Source organism: Coregonus lavaretus, assembly GCF_964263955.1.
Source record: "Coregonus lavaretus genome assembly, chromosome: 34".
Classification (NCBI taxonomy): Eukaryota; Metazoa; Chordata; class Actinopteri; order Salmoniformes; family Salmonidae; genus Coregonus; species Coregonus lavaretus.
In genome coordinates, this window is record NC_140021.1 from 28,355,451 (window position 1) to 28,382,371 (window position 26,921).

Here is a 26,921-nt window from a genome sequence, read left to right on the forward strand (position 1 = left end):
GACCGCATGGAGATGCTTGGGAAAATGGTTACAACAGGGGATCAGAGTGTTTGTGTCTCAGGTGAAGAGGGTGGATCTGATCTCCATCACCTAGGACTTGACATAGATTAAGTAGATTAATCAAATCTCACATTGTTATCAATTTCTGCTCAATCTGCATGCTTTCTCAATCAGCTTTAACTGTATGTGCACTCGTAAATCAAGTTATTACTCTAGTTGGGCTCTGGGATATAACAGCCGTTGAGTATCTGATTTTATGGTGGATTGTGGAGGAGGGGGGTTGAGTGTGTTGGAGTATGTGAGTATGTGCGTGTGTGCTTGTCTGGCATCTGTTGTGTGGGGGGGTGGGGATGTTGGGGGGGAGGGGGGGGGGGGTGTATGGGATGGACCACAGGAATTATTTGCTAGGATAATAATTGCTTGTCAATGAATTAAATGTAATACAATGGCAATCCGGGTTATATGTTAGAATCCTACGCGTGAACTGCTGACATTATTACGCATATTAATTGATAATGATGGAAAATAGGATATTCATAATTTAAAAAATATAGTTATATAGATATATATAGAGAGGTGAAAGCATTGGAAATGCTTTTGGCGGTTAATCTGCTTCTGTTTTGTGGGTGGCACTGTGTGCTGTTTTCGATGGATGGGTCCTGGCCTCTTGGGGCCTTAGGGATACGGAGGGACGTGGGTGGGATGCTGATCACTGGGATGACGGCTCAACTTGGGATGGGGAGGGGCTTTAGCGGGGGAATTAGTGGAGAACAATTGAAGGGTTACTCCGTAGCAATGCAAATATCACGGTACAGCTATATGGACACTCAATCATTACGCTATTTTTTATTGGTAAATTTACAAACATATATAATGATAAATAGACTTGAAACTTGTATCTCATTATGGTGTATGGTGAAATAAGTATAGCCAGTTATAATTGTAATGGCTTAGCTGATAATAACAAAAGAAGAACAATATTTACATGGCTCAAAGAGAAGGAATATAATATCTATTGTATACAGGAAACTCATTCAACAATTCGAGATGAAGTAGCGTGGAAAAAAGAATGGGGGGGGGGGGGGAAATATACTTCTCCCATGGGCAAAGAAATTCAAAAGGGGTGATGATATTAATTAATAGTAATTTCGATCCGAATGTGCAAATTGTCCAAATAGATACGCAAGGTAGATGGATTATTTTAAATATGTTATTGGACCATAAACAGATATGGCTCATTAACCTTTACGGACCAAATAATGATGATCCACAATTTTTTGACAATATATATAATAAATTATCAAGCCTGCAAGCAACTCAAGACAATATTATTATGGTGGGGGATTATAATACTGTTTTAAATAGCTCAATGGACCGTAAAGGAAATCACACCACAAACAATCACCCACATGCTCTTAAGGAAATTGTGAATGTCATGGATACATTAGAACTAGTAGATATATGGAGTCTTAAATATACTGATCTAGTGAGATATACATGGCGCAGACTGAATCAAGCTAGTCGTCTTGACTTCTTTCTTATCTCATTCTCGTTGGCACCAAAAGTAAAAAAAAAAGTGTTGATAGGGGACAGAATGCGGTCGGACCATCATATAATAGGCATATACATTACTCTTACTGAATTTCCACGTGGGCGAGGATATTGGAAATTTAATCAAAGCCTATTGGATGATAATTTATTTATAATTAGAACAAAGGAATTTATAACTGACTTTTTCCAACATAACATAGGTACAGCGAATCCCCTTATTGTATGGGACACCTTTAAATGTGCCTTTAGAGGCCATGCAATTCAGTACTCATCTCGAAAACAAAAGCAATTTAGGTCAAAAGAGTTTATACTAAGAATGGAAATAGAAAGTCTAACAGAACAGATAGATGGCAATAAAAACTGTAACATAGCGGCTCAGAATAAATTAGAGGAAAAACAAAAAGAAATGGAGAAACTTATTCAAGAACGATCAAGTGTAATATATTATAAAAATAAAGCAAACTGGATGGAATATGGGGAAAAATGCACAAAATTATTTTTTAATCTTCAACATAGGAATGCTACCAAAAAGAACTTAATGAAACTGGTTACAATTGACGGAGTCACCCATAATTCACCAAATTATATTTTGAAGGAAGAAACAAAGTACTTTAAGCATATGTTTTATTTTCAGTCGCCTCCATCTCCTCTAACTGAAGCTAATTGTAGAGATTTTTTTTCTATTGATAATGTCAAATTAACAGCCACACAGAAAGACTCATGTGAAGGTGAAATTACAGAGGAGGAACTTCTGGATGCAATTAAAGACTTTAAGTCTGGGAAAACTCCAGGGTTGGATGGCATACCAGTCGAGGTATACCAAACCTTTTTTGATATACTAAGAGGACCGTTATTAGCATGTTTGAACCACTCCTATGTAAATGGTAGATTATCTGACACTCAAGAAGAAGATCTCATTATTACTGAAACAGGATACAAGTGGAAAATATAAAGATCCAGTCCATTTACAAAATTGGAGGCCCCTTACACTTCAGTGTTGTGATGCAAAAATCCTAGCAAAATGTATAGCGCATAGAATTAAAAAGGTATTGTAGGATATTATTCATTCTAATCAGACAGGTTTTTTACATGGAAGATACATTGGAGATAATATAAGGCAAGTATTGGAAACAATAGAACACTATGGAAAATATGGGAAACCAGGCCTGCTATTCATAGCAGACTTCGAAAAGGCATTTGATAAAGTTCGACTGGGGTTTATATATAAATGCCTGGAGCATTTCAATTTTGGAGAATCTCTTATAAAATGGGTCAAAATCATGTATAGTAACCCTAGGTGTAAAATAGTAAATAATGGCTATTTCTCGGAAAGTTTTAAACTGTCAAGAGGAGTGAAACAAGGTTGTCCACTATCGGCATATCTATTTATTGTGGCCATCGAGATGTTAGCTATTAAAATCAGATCCAATAATAATATCAGAGGATTAGAAATACAGGGCTTAAAAACAAATGTGTCATTGTACGCTGATGATTAATGTTTTCTTTTAAATCCACAACTAGAATCCCTCCACAGCCTCATAGAGGATCTAGATACATTTTCTAACCTCTCTGGATTACAACCAAATTATGACAAATGTACTATATTACGTATTGGATCACAAAAAAATACAATTTTTACATTACCATGTAGTTTACCAATAAAATGGTCTGATGGTGATGTGGATATACTCGGAATACATATCCCAAAGGAAATAAATGATCTCACTTCAATACATTTTAATAGAAAGTTAGCAAAAATAGATAAGATCTTACTACCATGGAAAGGAAAATACCTGTCAATTTGTGAAAAAATCACCCTGATTAACTCTTTAGTATTATCCCAGTTTACCTATTTGCTTATGGTCTTCCCTACACCTAGCGAACAGTTTTTTAAATTATATGAGAAAAAAATATTCAATTTTATTTGGAACGGCAAGCCAGACAAAATTAAAAGGGCATATTTATATAATGAATATGAATTCGGAGGACAGAAATTATTAAATATTAAAGCATTAGACCTATCACTAAAAGCATCAGTCATACAAAAGTTATACTTAAATCCGAACTGGTTCTCAAGCAAATTAGTAAGATTGTCTCACCCAATGTTCAAGAAAGGCCTTTTTCCCTTTATTCAGATTACAACCTCTCACTTTCAGTTATTTGAAAAGGAAATAATCTCCCAAATATCACTATTTCTAAAACAAGCCATAGAAAGTTGGTTGCAATTTCAATTTAATCCTCCAGAAACGACAGAACAAATAATGCAACAAATATTGTGGTTAAATTCAAATATACTAATTGACAAAAAACCTTTATTTTTTGACAGAATGTTTAAAAAAGGTATAATCTTCGTAAATTATATTATCGGTAGGACTGGTGGAGTTATGTCGCACATGCAGCTAACAAAAACATATGGAAATGTCTGCTCTACCCAAAATTACAACCAAATAATTGCAGCCTTACCGCAAAAGTGGAAGAGGAAAGTGGAAGGGGGAGAAAGTAAGGAACTTGTCTGTTGGCCTTGCATTAAAGAACATAATTGGTTAAGGAAAACTGTAATAAATAAAAAAGTATATCAGTTTCACTTAAGGACCAAAGGATTGACAGCCGTCCCATATAGATTGCAAAATAGTTGGGAAGAGATCTTTGACGTACCGATCCCATGGCATAGTGTTTATGAACTGACACGCAAAACGACACCGGATTCAAAAATTAGAATCTTTCAATTTAAATTATTATATAAAATTCTTGCTACCAATAGAATGTTATTTATATGGGGGATACAATCTTCCCAGCTCTGCAGATTTTGCTGTGAAGAGACAGAATCATTAGATCATTTGTTTTGGTTCTGTCCATTTGTAGCTTGTTATTGGACACAGGTCCAGGAATGGCTAAAGGATTGCAATATTTACCTGGAGCTAACCTTGCAGATAGCATTACTGGGTGATCTGAAAAGTCATAGTCAATCAATCAATAATATAATAATACTTTTAGCAAAAATGTTTATTTTTAATTCACAATCTGTAGAAGCAATGCGAATAGAAAGGTTCAGAACTTTTGTAAAACATCACAGTACGGTTGAAATATATATGGCAAATAGAAATCCTATATGGATGGTGTTAAGAGATAGATGGGAGGTATTGAATAGAGTTGAAGGATGGGACTAATAACAAATAACAACAAATAATAACAAAGATAGCTAATAATGTAAGCATACTGTGTCCATAATAAGTATATAGGTTGTATGTTGGGAGCTTTTGGGAAAGAGCACAGTTAGAAAGATATGGCATATAGAAGCAAACCGGATGGACATCATGAAAATGATCGGAGAGGTTGAGAGTAGAAGAAGTTCAGGAGCAAAAATATATATATATGTATATATATATATATATATATATATATATATATAAATATAATAGAATTATTGTAAAATTAACTCTGTCCATAAGGTGTAGATAGTAAGTATAGACCGGAAGTAGAGGCCTGGGCATTGTTGTTCACTAATTTACTCCAAGTAGGGAAAGGATGGTGGGGTTGAAAAGTAATAAAGGGGAGTATATCTATAAAAAAAAAAAACATGGGCGATTGGAAGTGATGCAGACAATTACATTGATAGAAGATACAATCTATCTGCAATATTAAGCTGATCCATTCCTCCCCCCCAAAAAAATAAAATAAAAATAAAAATATAAAATAATGAAAATATGTTTACATTCAAATGGCTCTCCTGTGAAGTAGTGACGCACGACATACGCCTAGTTTCCTGAAACGAGTCACAAATAACAACAGCACCACCAGGTTGAATAATAATACATTGTGGGGTGCTTATATTTGTGCTGTTACACACTTGTACAAGTGTTCATCGTTCTAAATGTGTAATGGAAATGTGTTTCTTGCATATCCCAACTCCCCCTAATATACCCGCAGGGAGTGGGGTCATGAAAAGGGTCACCATTGTCCAGCACCCCTGGAGCAATTGGGATTAAGTGCCTTGCTCAAGGGCAGAGCAACATATCTTTCACCTTGTCGGCTCCAGGATTCAAACCAGTGACCTTTCGGTTACTGGCCCATCCATAGAGAATGATAGAGGCCTCTAGTGGCCAAAAGGCTGCTTTAGCATGGGCAGCACCATTGAGGGCTTCCGCCATGCTTCCGCCATTTAAAAGTAGTCAAAGTAGTCAACTGGGTGGGGATTCCTATGGGTTGTAGCCTCAATGGCACTGCCCATGCTGTCACAGACGCTATAATGGCACAGATATAAAGATGAGTCTTCTATCTATCTCTATGGGCCCAGTGCTCTCACCTCGAGGCTACCTGCCACCCAAACCAAGATGGCTTCCTCATTTGCCCTGCCTAAATAACACCAGGTAGATACACAGATCCAAGATGGCTGCTACTCCCCACAACTGATTTTCTATACTACTCTCTGCAATCTTTGTGTTGATATTTTAATTAACTGTACTGTAGCTTGCTTGATGCATGCTGGCATAGTGGATATCTGTGCACTGGATGTGTCCCCCTATTCTTTCACTCTTTCACTCCCCCTCCTCCCGCCAGACTTCATTCTATAAGTCCTGACTATATATTCAGGACGTCGCCATCACTATGGTGATCGCTGATGAGACGATAGGGTGATCAGCGCTTGCGGGATGTCGGACAATAAACTGAGAAGGAGTAAGTAAGTAGCCCTCCTAATGATGGCACTAAAGTAACGTGTTTAATTATATGGAATGCTGCATAAATTGTCGAGTGCGTGGAATCATTGGAATTGATTAAAATACTAATTAAACAGGCCCTTGCAGAATTTGGAGAGTGAGCTAAGGTTCAGATCTTCAGGGACATTTGCATACCCTTAATCTGGGGAAATGGGATTTAAAGGACCCTCTCTCATTCTCTTTCTCTGGCGCTCTCTCTTTCTCTATTCCCCCTATTTCCCAGTTCACATGCTAACAAACTCAATTAAAATTATCCTCTGTTTTCTCTTTTCACCATATAATTTGGCATAAGACCGTTTGATTTTGTTTTTCAATAAAAATGTATCCATCAAAGCGAGGGTTTCAAAGGCTAAAAATGCACAGAAAAAAAACAAGTCTGCCGAGTATACAGTGGGGAGAACAAGTATTTGATACACTGCCGATTTTGCAGGTTTCCCTACTTACAAAGCATGTAGAGGTCTGTAATTTTTATCATAGGTACACTTCAACTGTGAGAGACGGAATCTAAAACAAAAATCCAGAAAATCACATTGTATGATTTTTAAGTAATTAATTTGCATTTTATTGCATGACATAAGTATTTGATACATCAGAAAAGCTGAACTTAATATTTGGTACAGAAACCTTTGTTTGCAATTACAGAGATCATACGTTTCCTGTAGGTCTTGACCAGGTTTGCACACACTGCAGCAGGGATTTTGGCCAACTCCTCCATACAGACCTTCTCCAGATCCTTCAGGTTTCGGGGCTGTCGCTTGGCAATACGGAATTTCAGCTCCCTCCAAAGATTTTCTATTGGGTTCAGGTCTGGAGACTGGCTAGGCCACTCCAGGACCTTGAGATGCTTCTTACGGAGCCACTCCTTAGTTGCCCTGGCTGTGTGTTTCAGGTCGTTGTCATGCTGGAAGACCCAGCCACGACCCATCTTCAATGCTCTTACTGAGGGAAGGATGTTGTTGGCCAGGATCTCGCGATACATGGCCCCATCCATCCTCCCCTCAATACGGTGCAGTCGTCCTGTCCCCTTTGCAGAAAAGCATCCCCAAAGAATGATGTTTCCACCTCCATGCTTCACGGTTGGGATGGTGTTCTTGGGGTTGTGCTCATTCTTCTTCTTCCTCCAAACACGGCGAGTGGAGTTTAGACCAAAAAGCTCTATTTTTGTCTCATCAGACCACATGACCTTCTCCCATTCCTCCTCTGGATCATCCAGATGGTCATTGGCAAACTTCAGACGGGCCTGGACATGCGCTGGCTTGAGCAGGGGGACCTTGCGTGCACTGCAGGATTTTAATCCATGACGGTGTAGTGTGTTACTAATGGTTTTCTTTGAGACTGTGGTCCCAGCTCTCTTCAGGTCATTGACCAGGTCCTGCAGTGTAGTTCTGGGCTGATCCCTCACCTTCCTCATGATCATTGATGCCCCACGAGGTGAGATCTTGCTTGGAGCCCCAGACCGAAGGTGATTGACCGTCATCTTGAACTTCTTCCATTTTCTAATAATTGCGCCAACAGTTGTTGCCTTCTCACCAAGCTGCTTGACTATTGTTCTGTAGCCCATCCCAGCCTTGTGCAGGTCTACAATTTTATCCCTGATGTCCTTACACAGCTCTCTGGTCTTGGCCATTGTGAAGAGGTTGGAGTCTGTTTGATTGAGTGTGTGGACAGGTGTCTTTTATACAGGTAACGAGTTCAAACAGGTGAAGTTAATACAGGTAATGAGTGGAGAACAGGAGGGCTTCTTAAAGAAAAACTAACAGGTCTGTGAGAGCCGGAATTCTTACTGGTTGGTAGGTGATCAAATACTTATGTCATGCAATAAAATGTAAATTCATTACTTAAAAATCATACAATGTGTTTTTCTGGATTTTTAGTTGTAGATTCCGTCTCTCACAGTTGAAGTGTACCTATGATAAAAATTACAGACCTCTACATGCTTTGTAAGTAGGAAAACCTGCAAAATCGGTAGTGTATCAAATACTTGTTCTCCACACTGTATGATCTTAAATGTTCGATGCCACTTGCTTTGATTTGCATGAGAATATCTTTGTTAAATATTGCATTTAGAACTAGCGTGGACATACTTGAATTAATTAGTAGATTTATGGATCAAACTCATATTGCGATCCTATTAACTATTGCAAGAACCAAGACAAATTAATGATGTAGTACATCAACTAGCACGTTTACATTAAAATAAATATGAAACATTCATTGGTACAGATATACGATCTTAATTTGACCAGTTTCTCACAGCAGAAAAAATTGTCCTGCAGAAACAGGAAATGTTAATTATTGTATGGATTATGAATGGACATTTTGCAGGGGTTTATACATTTTTTGTTAGGGGAAATAAAGTCTGACATTTTAGAGTAATTACAAACTTTAGAAGCCTTTTTAAACCTTGAATATACTTCCTGCAACAACAGGGTGATTTCCTGCAACAACAGGGTGATCAAATACAACAGGGTGTGCAAAGGTCTGGCTCATAAACCACTTTACAAACATTTTAATAATCCTCAGAGCAAAGTAACAAGAAAATATCCATTGGACGATGTGCTCTATCTAGACACTGTACTGTAGGGTATTCTGTGGTCATGTACAGGTGTAGGATCTTAATTTGATCACCCTGTTGTTGCAGGACATTTCTACATCTGTAGGGTGGTTGGGCTAACTCTTTCATGTGTACCGTAGCCAACAGTAAGTGAGACTTTGACTGGTCACTGATGAGTTTGGAGTTGGAGTTGGAGTCACAGGCTGACAAAGACCTTCGGGTGAAAACTTTGCAATAAACTGTGAGAGAATTAATTCATCAGTGTGCAGGTATCTATCTTTAATTCTCACTCACACTGTGTCACACACTCTCTCTCACACACTTTCCTGTTCCACTGAAGAACTGAACGGTCAAACATGTTATTCTGCGTCATTCATTCTCCTCACTAACACATAACTGATTCCACTCACTCATTTCACGTTCCACTTAACTCATTCCATTATGTTTTTTTAACGTTTTTTTTTACGAATTCCACTAACAAACAACTCTGGTCTTGTGCTGGTGTCTTCCCACGCAGTTCAGCAGAAGAAGCAGTTGGAGAAGGAAACTGGTGTGAAGATCCTGGAGGTTGGTGTCAGTGATGTAAGTCCTGTTTCATCATCTGTTACAAGTTGGGAACCATAGAATTATTGACTTGAATGGGGTTGCCATTTCTATTGATTCTATTTCTGTGCTGGGAACATCCAACACTAACTATATCAGTGTCAAACGGAGTATAGAACTGACCCCAACAAATATTTTTGTTTGGGGGTTTTGTCTAGATCAACTTGAAGTCATCTTGATGCTGAATTGCTTCAATGTGATGTTATGTGACATTACAATGGTGTCAGGGCGTGTTGTAGGTGTAGTGTAGGAATCAAACGCAGGACGCAGACTGAATGTTCCAAAGGCTGTATTACTGGCCCAACACAGGCAACAGGACAACTAAGCCCGACAGCAAAAACACGCACGAAGGCGAAAGGTAAATGCGCACTAACAGGTGCGACAAAATGTAACGGTGCACACACAGGTGCAAATAAGCTCCAGCACAGTGGAGAAATACGCTCAACCGAGCAAAACACAACACTGACGGAAACAATCACACACAACACTAGACAAACACAACGAGAAACTTATAGGACACTAATTACGTCAAAACAGAAACAGGTGTGGAAACAAACAGACAAAAGCAAACGAACATGAAACATATAGCGGTGGCAGCTAGAATTCCGGAGACGACGAACGCCGAAGCCTGCCCGAACAAGGGAGAGAGGCAGCCTCGGCCGAAACCGTGACAGTACCCCCCCCTTGACGCGCGGCTCCAGACGTGCGCCAACTCCGGCCTCGGGGACGACCAGGAGGACGCGGCGCAGGGCGCGTCGGATGCCTCCGATGGAACTCCGTCAGGAGCGACGGGTCCAACACGTCTCTCCTCGGCACCCAGCACCGCTCCTCCGGACCGTACCCCTCCCACTCCACTAGATACTGGAGACCCCCCATCCGACGTCTCGAATCCAAGATGGATCTCACGGAGTACGCCGGTGCCCCCTCGATGTCCAACGGGGGCGGAGGAGTCTCCAATATCTCATCTTCTTGGAGTGGGCCCGCTACCACCGGCCTGAGAAGGGACACATGGAACGAGGGGTTAATACACTTATACTCCACAGGTAGCTGTAATCTATAACATACCTCGTTCAACCTTCTCAGGACTTTAAATGGCCCTACAAACCGCCGACCCAGTTTCCGACAGGGCAGGCGGAGGGGCAGGTTTCTGGTAGAGAGCCAGACTCGATCACCAGGTGCGTACACCGGTGCCTCACTGCGGTGGAGATCAGCGCTCGCCTTCTGACGTCGGAGGGCCCGCTGCAGGTGGACGTGTGCAGCGTTCCAAGTCTCCTCCGAGCGCCGCGCCCACTCATCCACCGCAGGAGCCTCGATCTGGCTCTGCTGCCAGGGTGCCAGAACCGGCTGGTAACCTAACACACATTGAAATGGAGTTAGGTTAGTGGAGGAATGGCGTAGGGAATTCTGGGCCATCTCGGCCCAGGGAACGTACCTTGACCACTCCTCCGGCCGGTCCTGGCAGTATGTTCTGAGAAACCTACCCACATCCTGGTTTACGCGTTCCACCTGCCCATTGCTCTCCGGGTGGTAACCCGAGGTGAGGCTCACCGAGACCCCCAACCGCTCCATAAACGCTCTCCAGACTCTGGAGGTGAATTGGGGACCCCGATCAGCCACAATGTCCTCGGGTACCCCGTAGTGCCGGAACACATGGGTAAACAGTGCCTCGGCAGTTTGCAGGGCCGTAGGAAGACCCGGCATGGGGAGCAAACGACAGGCCTTAGAGAACCGGTCCACAACGACCAGGATGGTAGTATTCCCTTGGGAGAGGGGAAGGTCTGTTATAAAGTCCACTGAGAGGTGGGACCATGGCCGTTGTGGAACGGGCAGGGGTAGCAACTTACCCCTAGGTAGATGTCTAGGCGCCTTACACTGGGCGCACACCGAGCAGGAGGAAACATAAACCCTCACATCCCTTGCCAACGTGGGCCACCAGTACTTGGCACTAAGACAGTGCACTGTCCGGCCGATACCCAGATGTCCAGAGGAGGGTGACGTGTGAGCCCAATAGATCAATCGATCCCGAACCTCGAGCGGAACGTACTTCCGACCCTCCGGGCACTGTGGTGGACTAGGGTCGGTGCGTAACGCCCGCTCGAGTTCAGCATCGACCTCCCACACTACCGGTGCCACCAGACACGACTCAGGCAGTATGGGAGTGGGCTCCACGGACCTCTCCTCCGCGTCATACCGCCGAGACAGCGCATCTGCCTTGCCATTCTGTGACCCAGGGATGTACGTGATCTTAAAAGTAAACCTGGTCAAGAACATACTCCATCTTGCCTGGCGAGGGTTCAGCCTCCTCGCCGCCCGGATGTACTCCAGGTTACGGTGGTCCGTCAAAATGAGGAAAGGGTGTTGAGCCCCCTCAAGCCAGTGCCTCCACACCTTTAGAGCCTGTACCACGGCTAACAGCTCCCTGTCCCCTACGTCATAGTTCCGCTCCGCCGGACTGAGCTTCTTAGAATAAAAAGCACAGGGGCGGAGTTTAGGTGGCGCGCCAGACCGTTGTGAAAGCACGGCTCCTAAACCGGCCTCCGACGCGTCCACCTCTACTTGGAACGGCAAAGAGGGATCCGGATGCGCCAGCACCGGGGCCGAGGTAAACAGGTCCTTCAGCCTCCCAAACGCCCTGTCCGCCTCGGCCGACCACTGCAGACGCACCGGACCCCCCTTCAACAGAGACGTGATGGGAGCTGCCACCTGTCCAAAACCCCGGATAAACCTCCTGTAGTAATTTGCAAACCCCAAAAACTGCTGCACCTCCTTCACAGTGGTTGGTGTTTGCCAATTACGCACGGCCGACACCCGGTCTACCTCCATCTTCACCCCTGACGCAGACAACTGATAACCCAAAAAGGAGACCGACTCCTGGAAAAACAGACACTTCTCTGCCTTCACATACAGGTCGTGCTCCACCAGCCTCCGCAACACCCTGCGCACCAGGGCCACATGCTCGACACGGGTAGGTGAGTACACGAGAATGTCATCAATGTACACCACCACCCCCTGCCCCTGCATGTCCCTGAAGATCTCATCCACAAATGATTGGAAAACTGACGGAGCGTTCATCAACCCGTATGGCATGACCAGATACTCGTAATGGCCCGAGGTGGTACTAAAGGCTGTTTTCCATTCATCACCCTCCCTGATGCGCACCAAGTTGTACGCGCTCCTGAGATCTAATTTCGTGAAGAAACGCGCCCCATGCAACGACTCAGTCATGGTCGCAATCAGCGGGAGTGGATAACTATACTTCACCGTAATCTGATTGAGACCACGGTAATCGATGCACGGACGCAAACCACCATCCTTTTTCTTCACGAAAAAGAAACTCGAGGACGCGGGGGAAGTGGACGGCCGTATGTATCCTTGTCTCAGCGATTCGTCTATGTAAATCTCCATAGCTTTCTTCTCCTCCTGAGACAGAGGATACACATGGCTCCGTGGGAGCGCAGCTCCTGCCTGGAGGTTTATCGCACAATCCCCCTGCCTATGGGGTGGCAACCGCGTCGCCCTCGCCTTACTAAACGCAATAGCCAAATCCCCATACTCAGGTGGAACGTGCAATGCGGGCACCTGGTTTGGACTCTCCACCGAGGTAGCCCCTACGGAAACGCCCAAACATCTACCCACACACTGAGCAGACCACTCCATCAGAGCCCTCTCCTGCCACGAAATCGCTGGGTTATGGGTACTCAACCAGGGCATGCCCAGCACCACCGGATACGCAGGAGAGTCAATCAGGAACAGCTGAATCATCTCCTGATGATCCCCCTGCGCACACATCCTAAGTGGCGCCGTGACCTCCCTGATTAAGCCCGTACCCAACGGACGACTATCTAGGGCGTGAACGGGAAAAGGAACATCAACAGGAATGAGGGGAATCCCTAACGCTAAACAAAACTTTTTATCAATAAAATTCCCAGCCGCGCCTGAATCTACCAGCGCCTTATGCTGGGAATGAGGTGCTACCTGTGGAAAACGTACAGGCATACAAAAATGGGCAACAGTGAGCTCTGGGTGAGTGGGGCGCCTACTCACCTGGAGGGAATCCCCAGTGCGGGACCTGTCGTCATCTCCCCTAGGAGGCCATCCCCAGCACCTAGCCGCGGTGTGTCCTCCCCGACCACAGTTGGTGCAGTGGATGGACCCCCTAGCCTGCCGACTCCTCCTCTCTCTAGCGCCAGCGCCCCCGAGCTCCATAGGACACGGCTCGGAGGCGCTGGAGGGTGGAATGGACGGACCCTCCGCAGGACGTCCGCGGGTAGCCAGCAGGGTATCCAGCCTGATGGTCATATCAACCAGCTGGTCGAAAGTGAGGCTGGTGTCCCTACAAGCCAGCTCCCGACGGACGTCCTCTCGTAGGCTACATCGGTATAGATCGATGAGGGCCCGATCATTCCACCCTGCATCTGCCGCTAGAGTACGGAATTCGAGCGCGAATTCCTGGGCACTTCTCCTCCCCTGCCGGAGGAAGACCAGACGCTCCCCCGCCGCTTTCCCCTCCGGGGGATGGTCAAACACCGCCCTGAAGCGGCGGGAGAACTCGGTGTACGTAATCGTCGTGGCGTCGATCTTCCTCCACTCCGCGTTGGCCCACTCCAACGCTTTTCCGGCCAGGCAGGAGATCAGGGCGGACACGCTCTCATGCCCTGAAGGTGCCGGGTGCACTGTGGCCAGGTATAGCTCTACCTGGAGCAGGAATCCCTGACACCCAGCCGCGGTCCCGTCGTAGGCCCTCGGGAGAGATAGTCGGACTCCTCGAGGTTCCGGCGCTGGAATGGGCGGGCTGGCCGATGGTGCTGGCAGGGCGGGCGGCGGTGGAGGCGAACCCCAGCCTCGGAGTGTGGTAATCACCTCCTGAAGGGCGGTCCCCATCTGCAGGAGCTGCTCTTGCTGGTCCCGAACCTGGGCTTCCAGTCTCGTCTGGGCTGCTTCGGCTCCTGCTGATTCCATTGGTGGTGTGTGATTCTGTCAGGGCGTGTTGTAGGTGTAGTGTAGGAATCAAACGCAGGACGCAGACTGAATGTTCCAAAGGCTGTATTACTGGCCCAACACAGGCAACAGGACAACTAAGCCCGACAGCAAAAACACGCACGAAGGCGAAAGGTAAATGCGCACTAACAGGTGCGACAAAATGTAACGGTGCACACACAGGTGCAAATAAGCTCCAGCACAGTGGAGAAATACGCTCAACCGAGCAAAACACAACACTGACGGAAACAATCACACACAACACTAGACAAACACAACGAGAAACTTATAGGACACTAATTACGTCAAAACAGAAACAGGTGTGGAAACAAACAGACAAAAGCAAACGAACATGAAACATATAGCGGTGGCAGCTAGAATTCCGGAGACGACGAACGCCGAAGCCTGCCCGAACAAGGGAGAGAGGCAGCCTCGGCCGAAACCGTGACAAATGGTATTCAATTGAGGCTGTATATTGAATACCATTTGTGTGAGATTGTATAGTTAGATCTTACCAAGTAAAGTCCCTAAAGAGAATACTGAGCTCATCGTCCAACACCCCAAAATGCATAATGTTTCATTGTAAAGGAACTTAACCAAACCTGAAAGGTCCCAGATCTTATAGAAACCATAGTGTCTCTGTACACTGGGCTCTCTCCAGATATGGCAGCTTGGCATTTAATCACCACACTACCTTCTGCTACCATCCATACCGCCTGCATCCTTTATGAGGCCGCCATTATGCGACCAGACATTGATCATGAGCTGAAATGAATGCAAAATGTATTTCCTGTTAAACGTGTCGCTTTGATACACATCCTCTGTATTAATTTCCTGTCCTCCTTAGGGTCATTGGTTCCCATGGAGAATAAAGAACAACAAGACAAAGCGCAGTGTGTTTTGACACTTTAAATTGCAGACGATAGTGGCTCAGAGGAGGAACAATAAGCAGATTATCTGGAGAGCTGTCACTTTATGGCTAGACATAATGGCTGGCTGTGACATATTCATGAGAAGAATTAAGAGGAGTGCAGAAAGATACTTAAGATGAGTGCCGGGCCGAGAGCAGGGGAGATGTGCGTTCATTCGATGGCGACGCTGCTAATAAATATTCATAAGTACTGTGGTGATGGTGAGGATCTAATCAAGCAGCCATTGATGCGCTGGAGTTCTCCTAGCATTTTTTCTACAGAAATGAGACAGACAGCGGTGGCGCTGTGAGCCATGAAGATCATCACGAGGCATGCTGGGAACTAAATGGACGTGGCCTGTGTGTGTGCTGCTGCCGTCATCAATAGCAACAGGGTTACATAGTCGGGACCGTTTTCCTGGGTCAATCCCTCACACACTGTCCTCCTATGGACTTTGTCACACTCTCTATTCTCTTTTCGATTGATTTAATCCTACTGTCCATCTCTTGCTTATGCCTACGCATTTACCTCCCTCTTTTTACCTCTTTTTACCTCCTTCTTTTTACCTCTTTTTACCTTTCTCTTACCCTCTATTTCTCTGACTATCTTTTTCTCCTCTTACTCCATCTTCACTCTTGTTCAACACACAGAGAGCTCAAGGCAAACAGTGATGGAGGGCTGTGATTTGTCATATTGGTCCTATTTGTTGATAATTAGCTGCAATGATAGGGAACCGGAGTGAGGGAGAGATCTATCCTTTACCTCAGGAGTGGGAAATCAGAGACAGATGCTGTGTGTGTGTGTGTGTGTGTGTGTGTGTGTGTGTTTGTGTGTGTGATTAGAAAATGTGTGTTTGAGGGAACTACAGTGAGAGCCAAGCCCTGTAATTATTAATATTCTCTATTGGCATTTTCATAGTCCGAACTCAAATAAGGCTAAATTCATCCCAGTGGTTTTTAGTCCCTGAACAGAATGATCATTTTATGAAAACGGTGGCAGAACATCCTGCTGAGAGTGCCTGTGGAGAGGGCTCTCAGAATGCATTAGTTTAAATGAGATTGAACACAACTATTGGTTGGTGAATCTATGGGGTGACCGCTGGTATATTGGTATTAGTGGGTACCTCAGCTAGATGCCACAGCATGGGTCGGTAACTATGCATTAGCGTGCAAAACACACGTTTTAAATGGTGCCCTAGTTTTAAGTAGATAACTGAATAAATTGACAAAGAAAGTAAATGAAAATAAGTTCATATAGGCACAACCAGTTAGATGTGATGAGGTTTATATCCTGTCGCAAGAGATCCAATCAAATTGGAGGATTCCTCCACTGTAGCGCAGGCTTACATAGACTGGTTGGAGTGTGCCAGCTCTTGCATGGAACCAACCAACCTGGTATCGTTAAGAGTATCGAGAGTGGAGCTGACACAGGCTGTATCCCAAATGGCACACTATTTATTTTATAGTGCACTAACTTTGACCAGAGCTCTAGGCACCCTATTCCCTTTATAGTTTAACTTAGGGAACACAGTGTGGACATAGCCATAGCCTCTCCGTCATCACCCTGTCTGACTTTGTTAAAAAGGAGCCAAATGACAAAACAGTTTAGGAAGATTTCCAGAAACCACGGACATCGATTGCAGAAGATGTTGATGAAGATAAGCTAATGTCAAAGTGAGGAGATTGGACCCTAATCGATAGACTTCACAATATCTGGCCCTCCTATAGATTTTCTAGAACCCATTTTCTTAGAAATGTCCTTGTTTGCGACTCATTAGCTACATTTACCACAAACACTCTTTAAGTAAATACAATTTAAAGAGCGACTGAACTCACCGGTTCTGCATGTGTTTTTCTGGTGCTCATTAAGTTGAAGAAAAACAAGATTTCAGTCTTGGGTGGTGTTGTTCGATGTGGGTGTGTTATCGTACCCTGGCAGTTACTGTTGTTTGTCCCTGTTGAGACACTGTAGCTGCTGCGGTGTCTCAGGAGAGACAAAAAAACTCTATCAACCACTTAGCCACTAATACTTCCTCAAAATAGTCAGAATTCATCTACGATAAATCAACAAATCAATAAATTAGTAATTATTTATGCAGAGGAGGTTTTAGTCGTGCAATTGTACATCTAGCTAAATTTATTTACATCAGTATTTCTCAAGTAAACAAATGCTCGCGAATGGGTTTCGAATTTGAGAAAATTGACAAGTCGCAGTTGGGATACAAGTCCACATCATCTCAATTGTTTTCAATTTGCCCAAAACAGACTCAGTGCTTGACTTGGGCAGGAGGTCATAGGAACTGAGTACTGGCAGTTCACATTTACTACTGCTTGAGTTCCTGCACCTCTTATAGAACATTAGCTAAAAAGTATTATGGAGTTCCTGCACCTAAATATAAACAGTACCGGCACCCAAAATGAGTAGGCTACCGGCACCTATTTCAGTCCAAGTCAAGCACTGGGCATACTTGAGTGATCAGTGTCAAACACATCAGCAAGTGTTCTTTCAACATAACATTGGTGAGGTGTTGTCTTATGTAAACAAGTCTGAGGCGCTGTGTAAGGGGCAGGTCTGTGTCACTGTGTGGTTCTGGCTGCTATGATTGGATAGAGCTCAATCAGTGCAGCTGATAGAGATCAATCACTGCAGCTGATAGACTGCATTCACCGCAGCTGTTTCTCCTTGCATGACAATTCTCCCTAGGCATTATCTCGTGTTGTCTGTGGGAAAGTGGGCATGAGCTAAATAAAAACCCAACCCTCCTGTATATCGTGATGACCTCCATTTTGGCAGTGGAATACATGTTTCTGACTAATATCAATGCCACATAGGCCGTTTTCAACCTGAGAAGTAGATGTTCGAGTTCAGTTGCTCTTTAATAAGCATGGCATTTTTTAAGTCATTTAAGTTGTCATTACGTTTTACCAATGAGATTGCTGTCCAGATCACGTTAGTGTCTCCATAACAGCACTCCTGTGAATGTGTAAAAAACTCTCTTAGGGAAAAGTGAGAGGGGCAAGAGGGGTAATAGAAAAGGGCCTGTTGAATGCCTGATATATACTATGTTTTTGTTCATCTCAATCCTAGCACTCTATCATCAGTTTTTCGCCAGGGCTGTGAAATGTTGACATTGACAGTAAATGAAAATCCTACAGAGAATATCAATATGCACACACCTTACAGCACCCCAAGCAGCCGCTTGGAGAATCATCCTCTAGTACGGATACCATAGCAGTCCTCCGTTTCATGGAGAGACGTTCCTAAAAGGCACACAGAGCTTCGTGACTGTGCATCCTCTCCTCCCGTCCTGTTCGTGATCAGGAGGGGTCGATGAGTCACTGTGCAGAGAGAGAGAGAGAGAGCGAGAGAGAGAGAGAGAGAGAGAGAGAGAGAGAGAGAGAGAGAGAGAGAGAGAGAGAGAGAGAGAGAGAGAGAGAGAGAGAGAGAGAGAGAGAGAGAGAGAGAGAGAGAGAGAGAGAGAGAGATGGTGCAGGAGCCGAGGGTTGCAAAGGTTTGCATTAGCCAGCTGTATGCAGACATAGGCCCTTTTCACATTGACGAAAGTTGAAGGAGATTCTTGAGAGGTATCGAACAAAATCCTGAGAATATACTTATTACTGTAATGTGAACTTGTCACGTCTTGACCACTACCTCCGGAGGTCACGCACGACACTCGCACTTGGCCCCCAGTTGCCCCCCTCCATGCAGGGCAGTGTAAGCAGAACGGTTGTGTTGAGCCCAACACTGCTACAGTAAAAATGAAATGTCTAGACATTTTTATTATATTTGAGACTTGTTTTATTGCGTTTTAATTGCAGTAACAGCCTGTTACACTCTGTAATTGTTGCTGTAGCTTAAGAAAAGCTCATTTCAATTGAGTTTTTTTCCCTTGACTGCACTGATCATCCAGGCAAGATATAATCTAGCTATGCAAGCAAGAAGCTTTTTCATTCGCAGTTTTACCTCATATAAAGACTTTCATGATATTGATAAAATTGAGCCTGATTTGTTCTAAGGAAAGTTTAAAACGCTGAAGTTGTAATGTAGGCCTAAGAAGTATCTAGCTATGGTTCAGCTAACATTATCCAACGTCAGCATTCAGCTAATTAGCTGATGCAGCTTTTATGATGTAGCTAAGAAAAATTCAGGAATAATTTTGTTTAGCTCGCCACCTAGCAAGGTAGTTCTATACTATGAACGACACTGTACTGTACCTTTATATTTGTGAGGGGTAAACATTCATGCTTGATATGCTAATGTTACTAGCTAGCATTAGCTAGCCAGCTGTGCTATTTTCTTGCAAGCTAATTTAATGTGTGGACAAACGAGAAATAAACCCTTTAATTGTCTGCACATTATGAATTGTTGCATTATTGAAGAGTGTAATATGGTTTGGTTGCATTATTCAAGTGTAATAACGTTATGTTTTAAATGAAAAGTTTAATTATTGAATAGTTTGTATGCTTACTGGCTAGTGGCTACTGTGATGTGTACGGTAAATTGGAGCTGAAGAGCAAGAATGTCACATTGCCCACCACAACAAAAGGTAAGGCAAGGGGGGGTGGATGTCTTCTTTTAGCACCTGAACATTTGGTGCCATCACAGTGGGAGACCATGTATTGTGTTCTTAAAATACAACAATCCCTGAAGGTTTGTCATTTCACCATCTTGATTTGAAAATCATTGCTTTTACATTAACGACTGTTATTAGAATATATGTTTTATCAGCGTACCAGTTGTCTTTTTTATCAGTATTTCTGAGTGCAGTGAAGGAGGAGGAGGAGGCTGGACATTTACAGTTAACTGTCCGCAATTAACTGTCCCATGTGATTAAGATTGTGGGTAAATTGAGATTCATTGACATTTTGACAGCAGCCTCATGTTTTTTATAACTCCTGCAAACTGCTTATGTGGATAGGCACTTATTAAGCACAGAATTCCCTGAGCTGCATGTCAACTGATTATTCAACCAATTGTAAATCATATATAACATGCAGGGATCTCAGCTGAGTCTCCGCACGGTGTGTGTGTGTGCATGTGTGTTGTGTTTGTGTGTTTACTTGTGTGTCTGTGTGTATGTGTGTGTTTGTACATGTATGTATGTGATTGCACATGTTCATGTTTTTGCATCTTAGGGATGTAGATCACAGGAGGTTGGTGGCACCTTAATTGGGAAGGACGGGCTCGTGGTGATGGCTGAAGCGGAATAGGTGGAATGGTATCAAACACATGGTTTCCAGGTGTTTGATGCCATTCTATTTGCTCCATTCCAGCCATTATTATGAGTCGTCCTCCCTTCAGCAGCCTCCACTGATGTAGATGTGTGTCTATGCAAATAACATATATTAGCAAGACTCGTATATGTCTGTGTACACGTGCCTTTGTGCGTTTGTGGTCTGTGTGTCTGTTTACTTGTCATGGCTTTCGCAGCGGAATTGCATTACCTGTCTTTCTGGAACCTTTATAATGGAAGTGGATGCAGGAGAAATAAACATTAGCATATAATCCCATCATATGTCAAGTAGGAAGAAATGTCAGCAGTGAATGCCACTATCTTAGAATTGGGGAAACCACTCATGGTCTTCCCCAATCAGAGTCCTGGGATAGCACGGGCAAAACTCATCTCAGGGAAAGGTCACGGGCAATGATGACCTCTGGCAACTGAATTTGGTGGCTTTCTTGCCAATTTCCTGCACCATAATGAATGCGATGGCTAGCATAAGAGCATTCCATTGGAAAAGATTTGAACATGTAACTCAAAATGATAGTGTAAAATAGGGACCTTGTAGCAGTCGTAAGGACAAAGATTCAGCAGGAGGCAGGCAGGTAGAGGTGTAAATGGGGGTTGAATTTATTTACACAGCACTGATGCTCTTTCTATGACATAGACTGACCAGGTGAATCCAAGTGAAAGCTATGATCCCTTATTGATGTCACCTGTTAAATCTACTTAAATCAGTGTAGATGAAGGGGAAGAGACAGATTAAAGAAAGATTTTTAAGCCTTGAGACAATTGAGACATGGATTGTGTATGTGTGCCATTCAGAGAGTGAATAGGCAAGACAAAATATTTAAGTGCCTTTGATCTGGGTATGGTAGTAGGTGCCAGGCACACCGGTTTGTGTGTGTCAAGAACTGCAACGCTGCTGGGTTTTTCACACTCAACAGTTTCCTGTGTATCAAGAATGATTCACCACCCAAAGGACATCCAGCCAACTTACATTTGACATTTTAGTCATTTAGCAGACGCTCTTATCCAGACTTGACACAACTGTGGGAAGCATTGGAGTCAACATGGGCCAGCATCCCTGTGGAATGCTTTCCACACCTTGTAGTCCATGCCCCGACGAATTGAGGCTGTTCTGAGGGCAAAAGGGGATGCAACTCAATATTAAGAAGGTGTTGCTAATGTTTTGTACGCTCAGTGTATATACAAAGTTCTAACTTTCAAATGTCAGTATTCAAAACAAAAAACCTCTCATCAGGCAAAACCTGTCTTAATCAATAAAGCACAGGCGAGGTCTACCAGGCTCAGATACAGCCTCCCCTTGAGTAACCCAAAAGTGAACTGCGGAAACATGTCCAAATGGCAGGCCAGGTACATCTATCCGCATTCAAGCGTGTGACGGAGAAACCAGACATGTGCTCCAAGCAAAAGACAATGAAGCCATTGACATAAAACGGGTAAATACAGTTAAATAAACCAAAGCTTCTTTATAACAAGTGTTGCGCAGTTTGTGAGCTCTCCAAACAACATTTCCACTTTGAGAATGAGAACGGTTAGAATGTATATTATATTTCATTACTGAACAGAAATTACCGTAATCGAACATTCTAAATCAATGGGGAAATGTGTGGATTAACAGTAACCTCACTGATGAACATACAGTATATTTAAACAGGGAATTTATAAACATTCACAAACAAATTGCAAACAATATTGACACAATTAATATGCACAAATTTGCCGGGATCCAGTGCATGTCACGATCGTCGTAATGAACGGACCAAGGCGCAGCGTGATATGCGTACATCTTACTTTAATAGTGTACTACAAACACGATACAAACTACAAAACTACAAAACAACAAAACGATACGTGAAGTCCTAGGTATACAATACAAACCAACACGGAACAAGATCCCACAAACACTGTGGCAAAACAGGCTGCCTAAGTATGGTTCCCAATCAGAGACAACAATCAACAGCTGATTCATGTTGCCTCTGATTGAGAACCACACCGGCCAACATAGAAAACACATCAGCTAGATAATGAACCTAGAACACAAAATCATGGAAACTACACACCCTGGCTCAACATAACAGAGTCCCAGAGCCAGGGCGTGACAGTACCCCCCCCCCCCCCCCCCCCCAAAGGCGCGGACTGCGACCGCGCCAAACATAAACCGAACAGGGGAGGGCCGGGTGGGCATTCCTCCTCGGAGGCGGTTCCGGCTGGGCTGACGATGCGCACCACAGGCTTGGTGCGGGGAGCAGGAACAGGCCGGGCCGGGCTGGGGACGCGCACCATTGGCTTGGTGCGGGGAGCAGGAACAGGCCGAACCGGGCTGACGAAGCGCACTACAGGCTTGGTGCGGGGAGCAGGAACAGGCCGGGCTGGCGACGCGCACCACAGGCCTGGTGCGGGGAGCAGGAATGGGCCGGACCGGGCTGACGACGCGCACCACTGACTTGGTGCGGGGAGCAGGAACGGGCCGGACCGGGCTGGCGACGCGCACCACAGGCTTGGTGCGGGGAGCAGGAACAGGCCGGACCGGACTGACGACGCGCACCATTGGCTTGGTGCGAGGGGCAGGAACAGGCCGGGCCGGGCTGGCGACGCACACCATAGGCTTGGTGCGAGGGGCAGGAACAGGCCGGACCGTACTGGGGACACACACCACCGGCCCTACGCGGGGATCAGGAACGGGCCGGACCGGACTGGCAACACACCCCAGTACCTCTCGCCGTGCCTCTACATTCTCCTTCCCCCTGGTGACCAGTGACTCCCGTAACCTGGCGGCCTCCCTTGCCAACCTGCTGAACCACTCTATCCCGACCTCCTGCTGCCCCGTCGTCCACGGCGTGAGCCCCCCCCCCCCCCCCCTAAAAAATTTCTGGCCGTCTCTCCTCCCCGTGGACCAGGCCTCCATGGCTCTCGCCTGACTCTCCCTCCTCTGCTCCCACGTCCAACCTCTCTCCTCCTCACGCTGCTTGACCCAGTCGAGGTGGATATCCGCTAGAGTCCTCTCTGGCGTTGGCTCCTGGACACACTGCTTGACCCAGTCGAGGTGGATATCCGCTAGATTCACCTCTGGCGTTGGCTCCTGGACACGCTGCTTGGTCCAGTTATGGTGGGATCTTCTGTCACGATCGTCGTAATGAACGGACCAAGGCGCAGCGTGATATGCGTACATCTTACTTTAATAGTGTACTACAAACACGATACAAACTACAAAACAACAAAACGATACGTGAAGTCCTAGGTATACAATACAAACCAACACGGAACAAGATCCCACAAACACTGTGGCAAAACAGGCTGCCTAAGTATGGTTCCCAATCAGAGACAACAATCAACAGCTGATTCACGTTGCCTCTGATTGAGAACCACACCGGCCAACATAGAAAACACATCAGCTAGATAATGAACCTAGAACACAAAATCATAGAAACTACACACCCTGGCTCAACATAACAGAGTCCCAGAGCCAGGGCGTGACAGTGCACAATAAGGGAGAGAGATGTGCCTATAGCGCATCTAAGCCACAGATAGTCCTGATGTGTATGCGGTATGACCAACAATAAGGGGCATATAATAGGTACCCTATTTTCAACATACTGCACTACTCTTGACCAGAGTCGTATTGGCCCTGGTCAAAAGTAGTGAAGGAATAGGGAATAGGGTACCATTTGGGACAGTATGCTCACCCTATGTGATTCAGTATGGTATGTAATTATGTAAATTAGTGTTTGTAAGTATAGGTAACAGCCAAAATAATGGAAATTCTTGAGTAAATGAGGGAAACATTGAAAGCAGGTGCTTCCACACAGGTGTGGTTCCTGAGTTAATTAAGCAGTTAACATCCCATCATGCTTAGAGTCATGTACAGTATACAAATGCTCAGTTGCCCATTATTTTGGCTACTATGGCTAGAAGAAGTGATCTCAGTGACTTTGAAAGAGGGGTCTCAACGGAGCATAAGGGGTTTAAAGTCAGTCACCAGACCTCAACCCAATTGAACATTCTGGAGCAGCACCTGAGACAGCGTTTTCCACCATCAACAAAACACCAAATGATGGAATTTCTCGTGGAAGAATGGTGTCGCATCCCTCCAATAGAGTTTCAGGCACTTGTAGAATCTATGCCAAGCCACACTGAAGCTGTTCTGGAGGCTCGTTGTGGCCCAATGCACTATTAAGACACTTTATATTGGTGTTTCCTTTATTTTGGCAGTTACCTGTATTATGTTCAGTGTCTGATAATAATCACTACTTAGATATGTGCTGTATAATTTAAAGGTCCAGTATGTAGCTTTGTGGGCGACCCGACCAAATTCCCATAGAAATGTGAGTTATAGATCTGTCATTCTCATTGAAAGCAAGTCTGATAAGTAGTAGATCCATTATGTATGTTTTTCTTTTGCATTTTTTTACTTTCAGTTTTGTACACCAGCTTCAAACAGCTGAAAATATAATATTTTGGGTTATTGAAAAGATATTTCACAGTGGTTTAGATTGTACAATGATTCTCTGCACTTGTCTGCTTGTTTTGTCACAAACTGAAATTAGGCAAACATGATAGAATTTTTGCAACCAGGTAATGGCAAGTGAGTTCTACATATTGCACCTTTGAGTGCTTTGCATTTAGCACATTGCCAATCTAGTTTGGCTGTAAACATGTTCTATCCCAGGTCAGAAATATGGGCCCTTGTCAGAAATAGTGCACTATAAAGTGAATAGGGTGCCATTTGGGATAAACAACAAACACCTATATGGTTGAGAACTTTTGTGAAAAAGAGCACAGTTTGGGGGATATGGCATGTAGAGGCAAACTGGATGGACATCATGAAAATGATCGGAGAGGTTGAGGGTAGAGGAAGTTCAGGAGTAAAAATAAAACAAAGTAGAGTCATTGTAAAATTGTCTGTGTCCATAAAATGTATATAGTATGTATAAGCTGGAAGTAGAAGCCTAAACTAGGGGAGGGGTGGTGTGGTTGGAAAGGAATAAAGGAAAATACATTTTTAAAAAGGATATGTATATATATATATATATATATATATATATATATATATATATATATATATATATATATATATATATATATATATATATATATACAGTGGGGAGAACAAGTATTTGATACACTGCCGATTTTGCAGGTTTTCCTACTTACAAAGCATGTAGAGGTCTGTAATTTTTATCATAGGTACACTTCAACTGCGAGAGACGGAATCTAAAACACAAATCCAGAAAATCACATTGTATGATTTTTAAGTAATTAATTTGCATTTTATTGCATGACATAAGTATTTGATCACCTACCAACCAGTAAGAATTCCGGCTCTCACAGACCTGTTAGTTTTTCTTTAAGAAGCCCTCCTGTTCTCCACTCATTACCTGTATTAACTGCACCTGTTTGAACTCGTTACCTGTATAAAAGACACCTGTCCACACACTCAATCAAACAGACTCCAACCTCTCCACAATGGCCAAGACCAGAGAGCTGTGTAAGGACATCAGGGATAAAATTGTAGACCTGCACAAGGCTGGGGTGGGCTCCAGGACAATAGGCAAGCAGCTTGGTGAGAAGGCAACAACTGTTGGCGCAATTATTAGAAAATGGAAGAAGTTCAAGATGACGGTCAATCACCCTCAGTGTGGGGCTCCATGCAAGATCTCACCTCGTGGGGCATCAATGATCATGTGGAAGGTGAGGGATCAGCCCAGAACTACACGGCAGGACCTGGTCAATGACCTGAAGAGAGCTGGTACCACAGTCTCAAAGAAAACCATTAGTAACACACTATGCCGTCATGGATTAAAATCCTGCAGCGCACGCAAGGTCCCCCTGCTCAAGCCAGCGCATGTCCAGGCTGTCTGAAGTTTGCCAATGACCATCTCGATGATCCAGAGGAGGAATGGGAGAAGCTCATGTGGTCTGATGAGACAAAAATAGAGCTTTTTGGTCTAAACTCCACTCGCCGTGTTTGGAGGAAGAAGAAGGATGAGTACAACCCCAAGAACACCATCACAACCGTGAAGCATAGAGGTGGAAACATCATTCTTTGGGGATGCTTTTCTGCAAAGGGGACAGGACGACTGCACCGTATTGAGGGGAGGATGGATGGGGCCATTTATCACGAGATCTTGGCCAACAACCTCCTTCCCTCAGTAAGAGCATTGAAGATGGGTCGTGGCTGGGTCTTCCAGCATGACAACGACCCGAAACACACAGCCAGGGCAACTAAGGAGTGGCTCTGTAAGAAGCATCTGGAGTGGCCTAGCCAGTCTCCAGACCTGAACCCAATAGAAAATCTTTGGAGGGAGCTGAAAGTCTGTATGTCCCCGAAACTTGAAGGATCTGGAGAATGTCTGTATGGAGGA

General features: G+C 44.3%; 1 protein-coding gene across 1 annotated transcript in view; it reads left to right on the forward strand.

The window, feature by feature from the left end:
- LOC311108909 (receptor-type tyrosine-protein phosphatase N2-like) overlaps nucleotides 1–26,921 on the forward strand; it is a gene marked incomplete at both ends in the record, with an annotated part of 289,302 nt that overhangs the window by 166,556 nt on the left and 95,825 nt on the right. Inside the window, one exon of the mRNA XM_084151698.1 lies at nucleotides 9,338–9,402. Within this exon, the coding sequence (XP_084007824.1) occupies nucleotides 9,338–9,402 (65 nt within the window). The remainder of the gene's footprint in view (nucleotides 1–9,337; nucleotides 9,403–26,921) is intronic.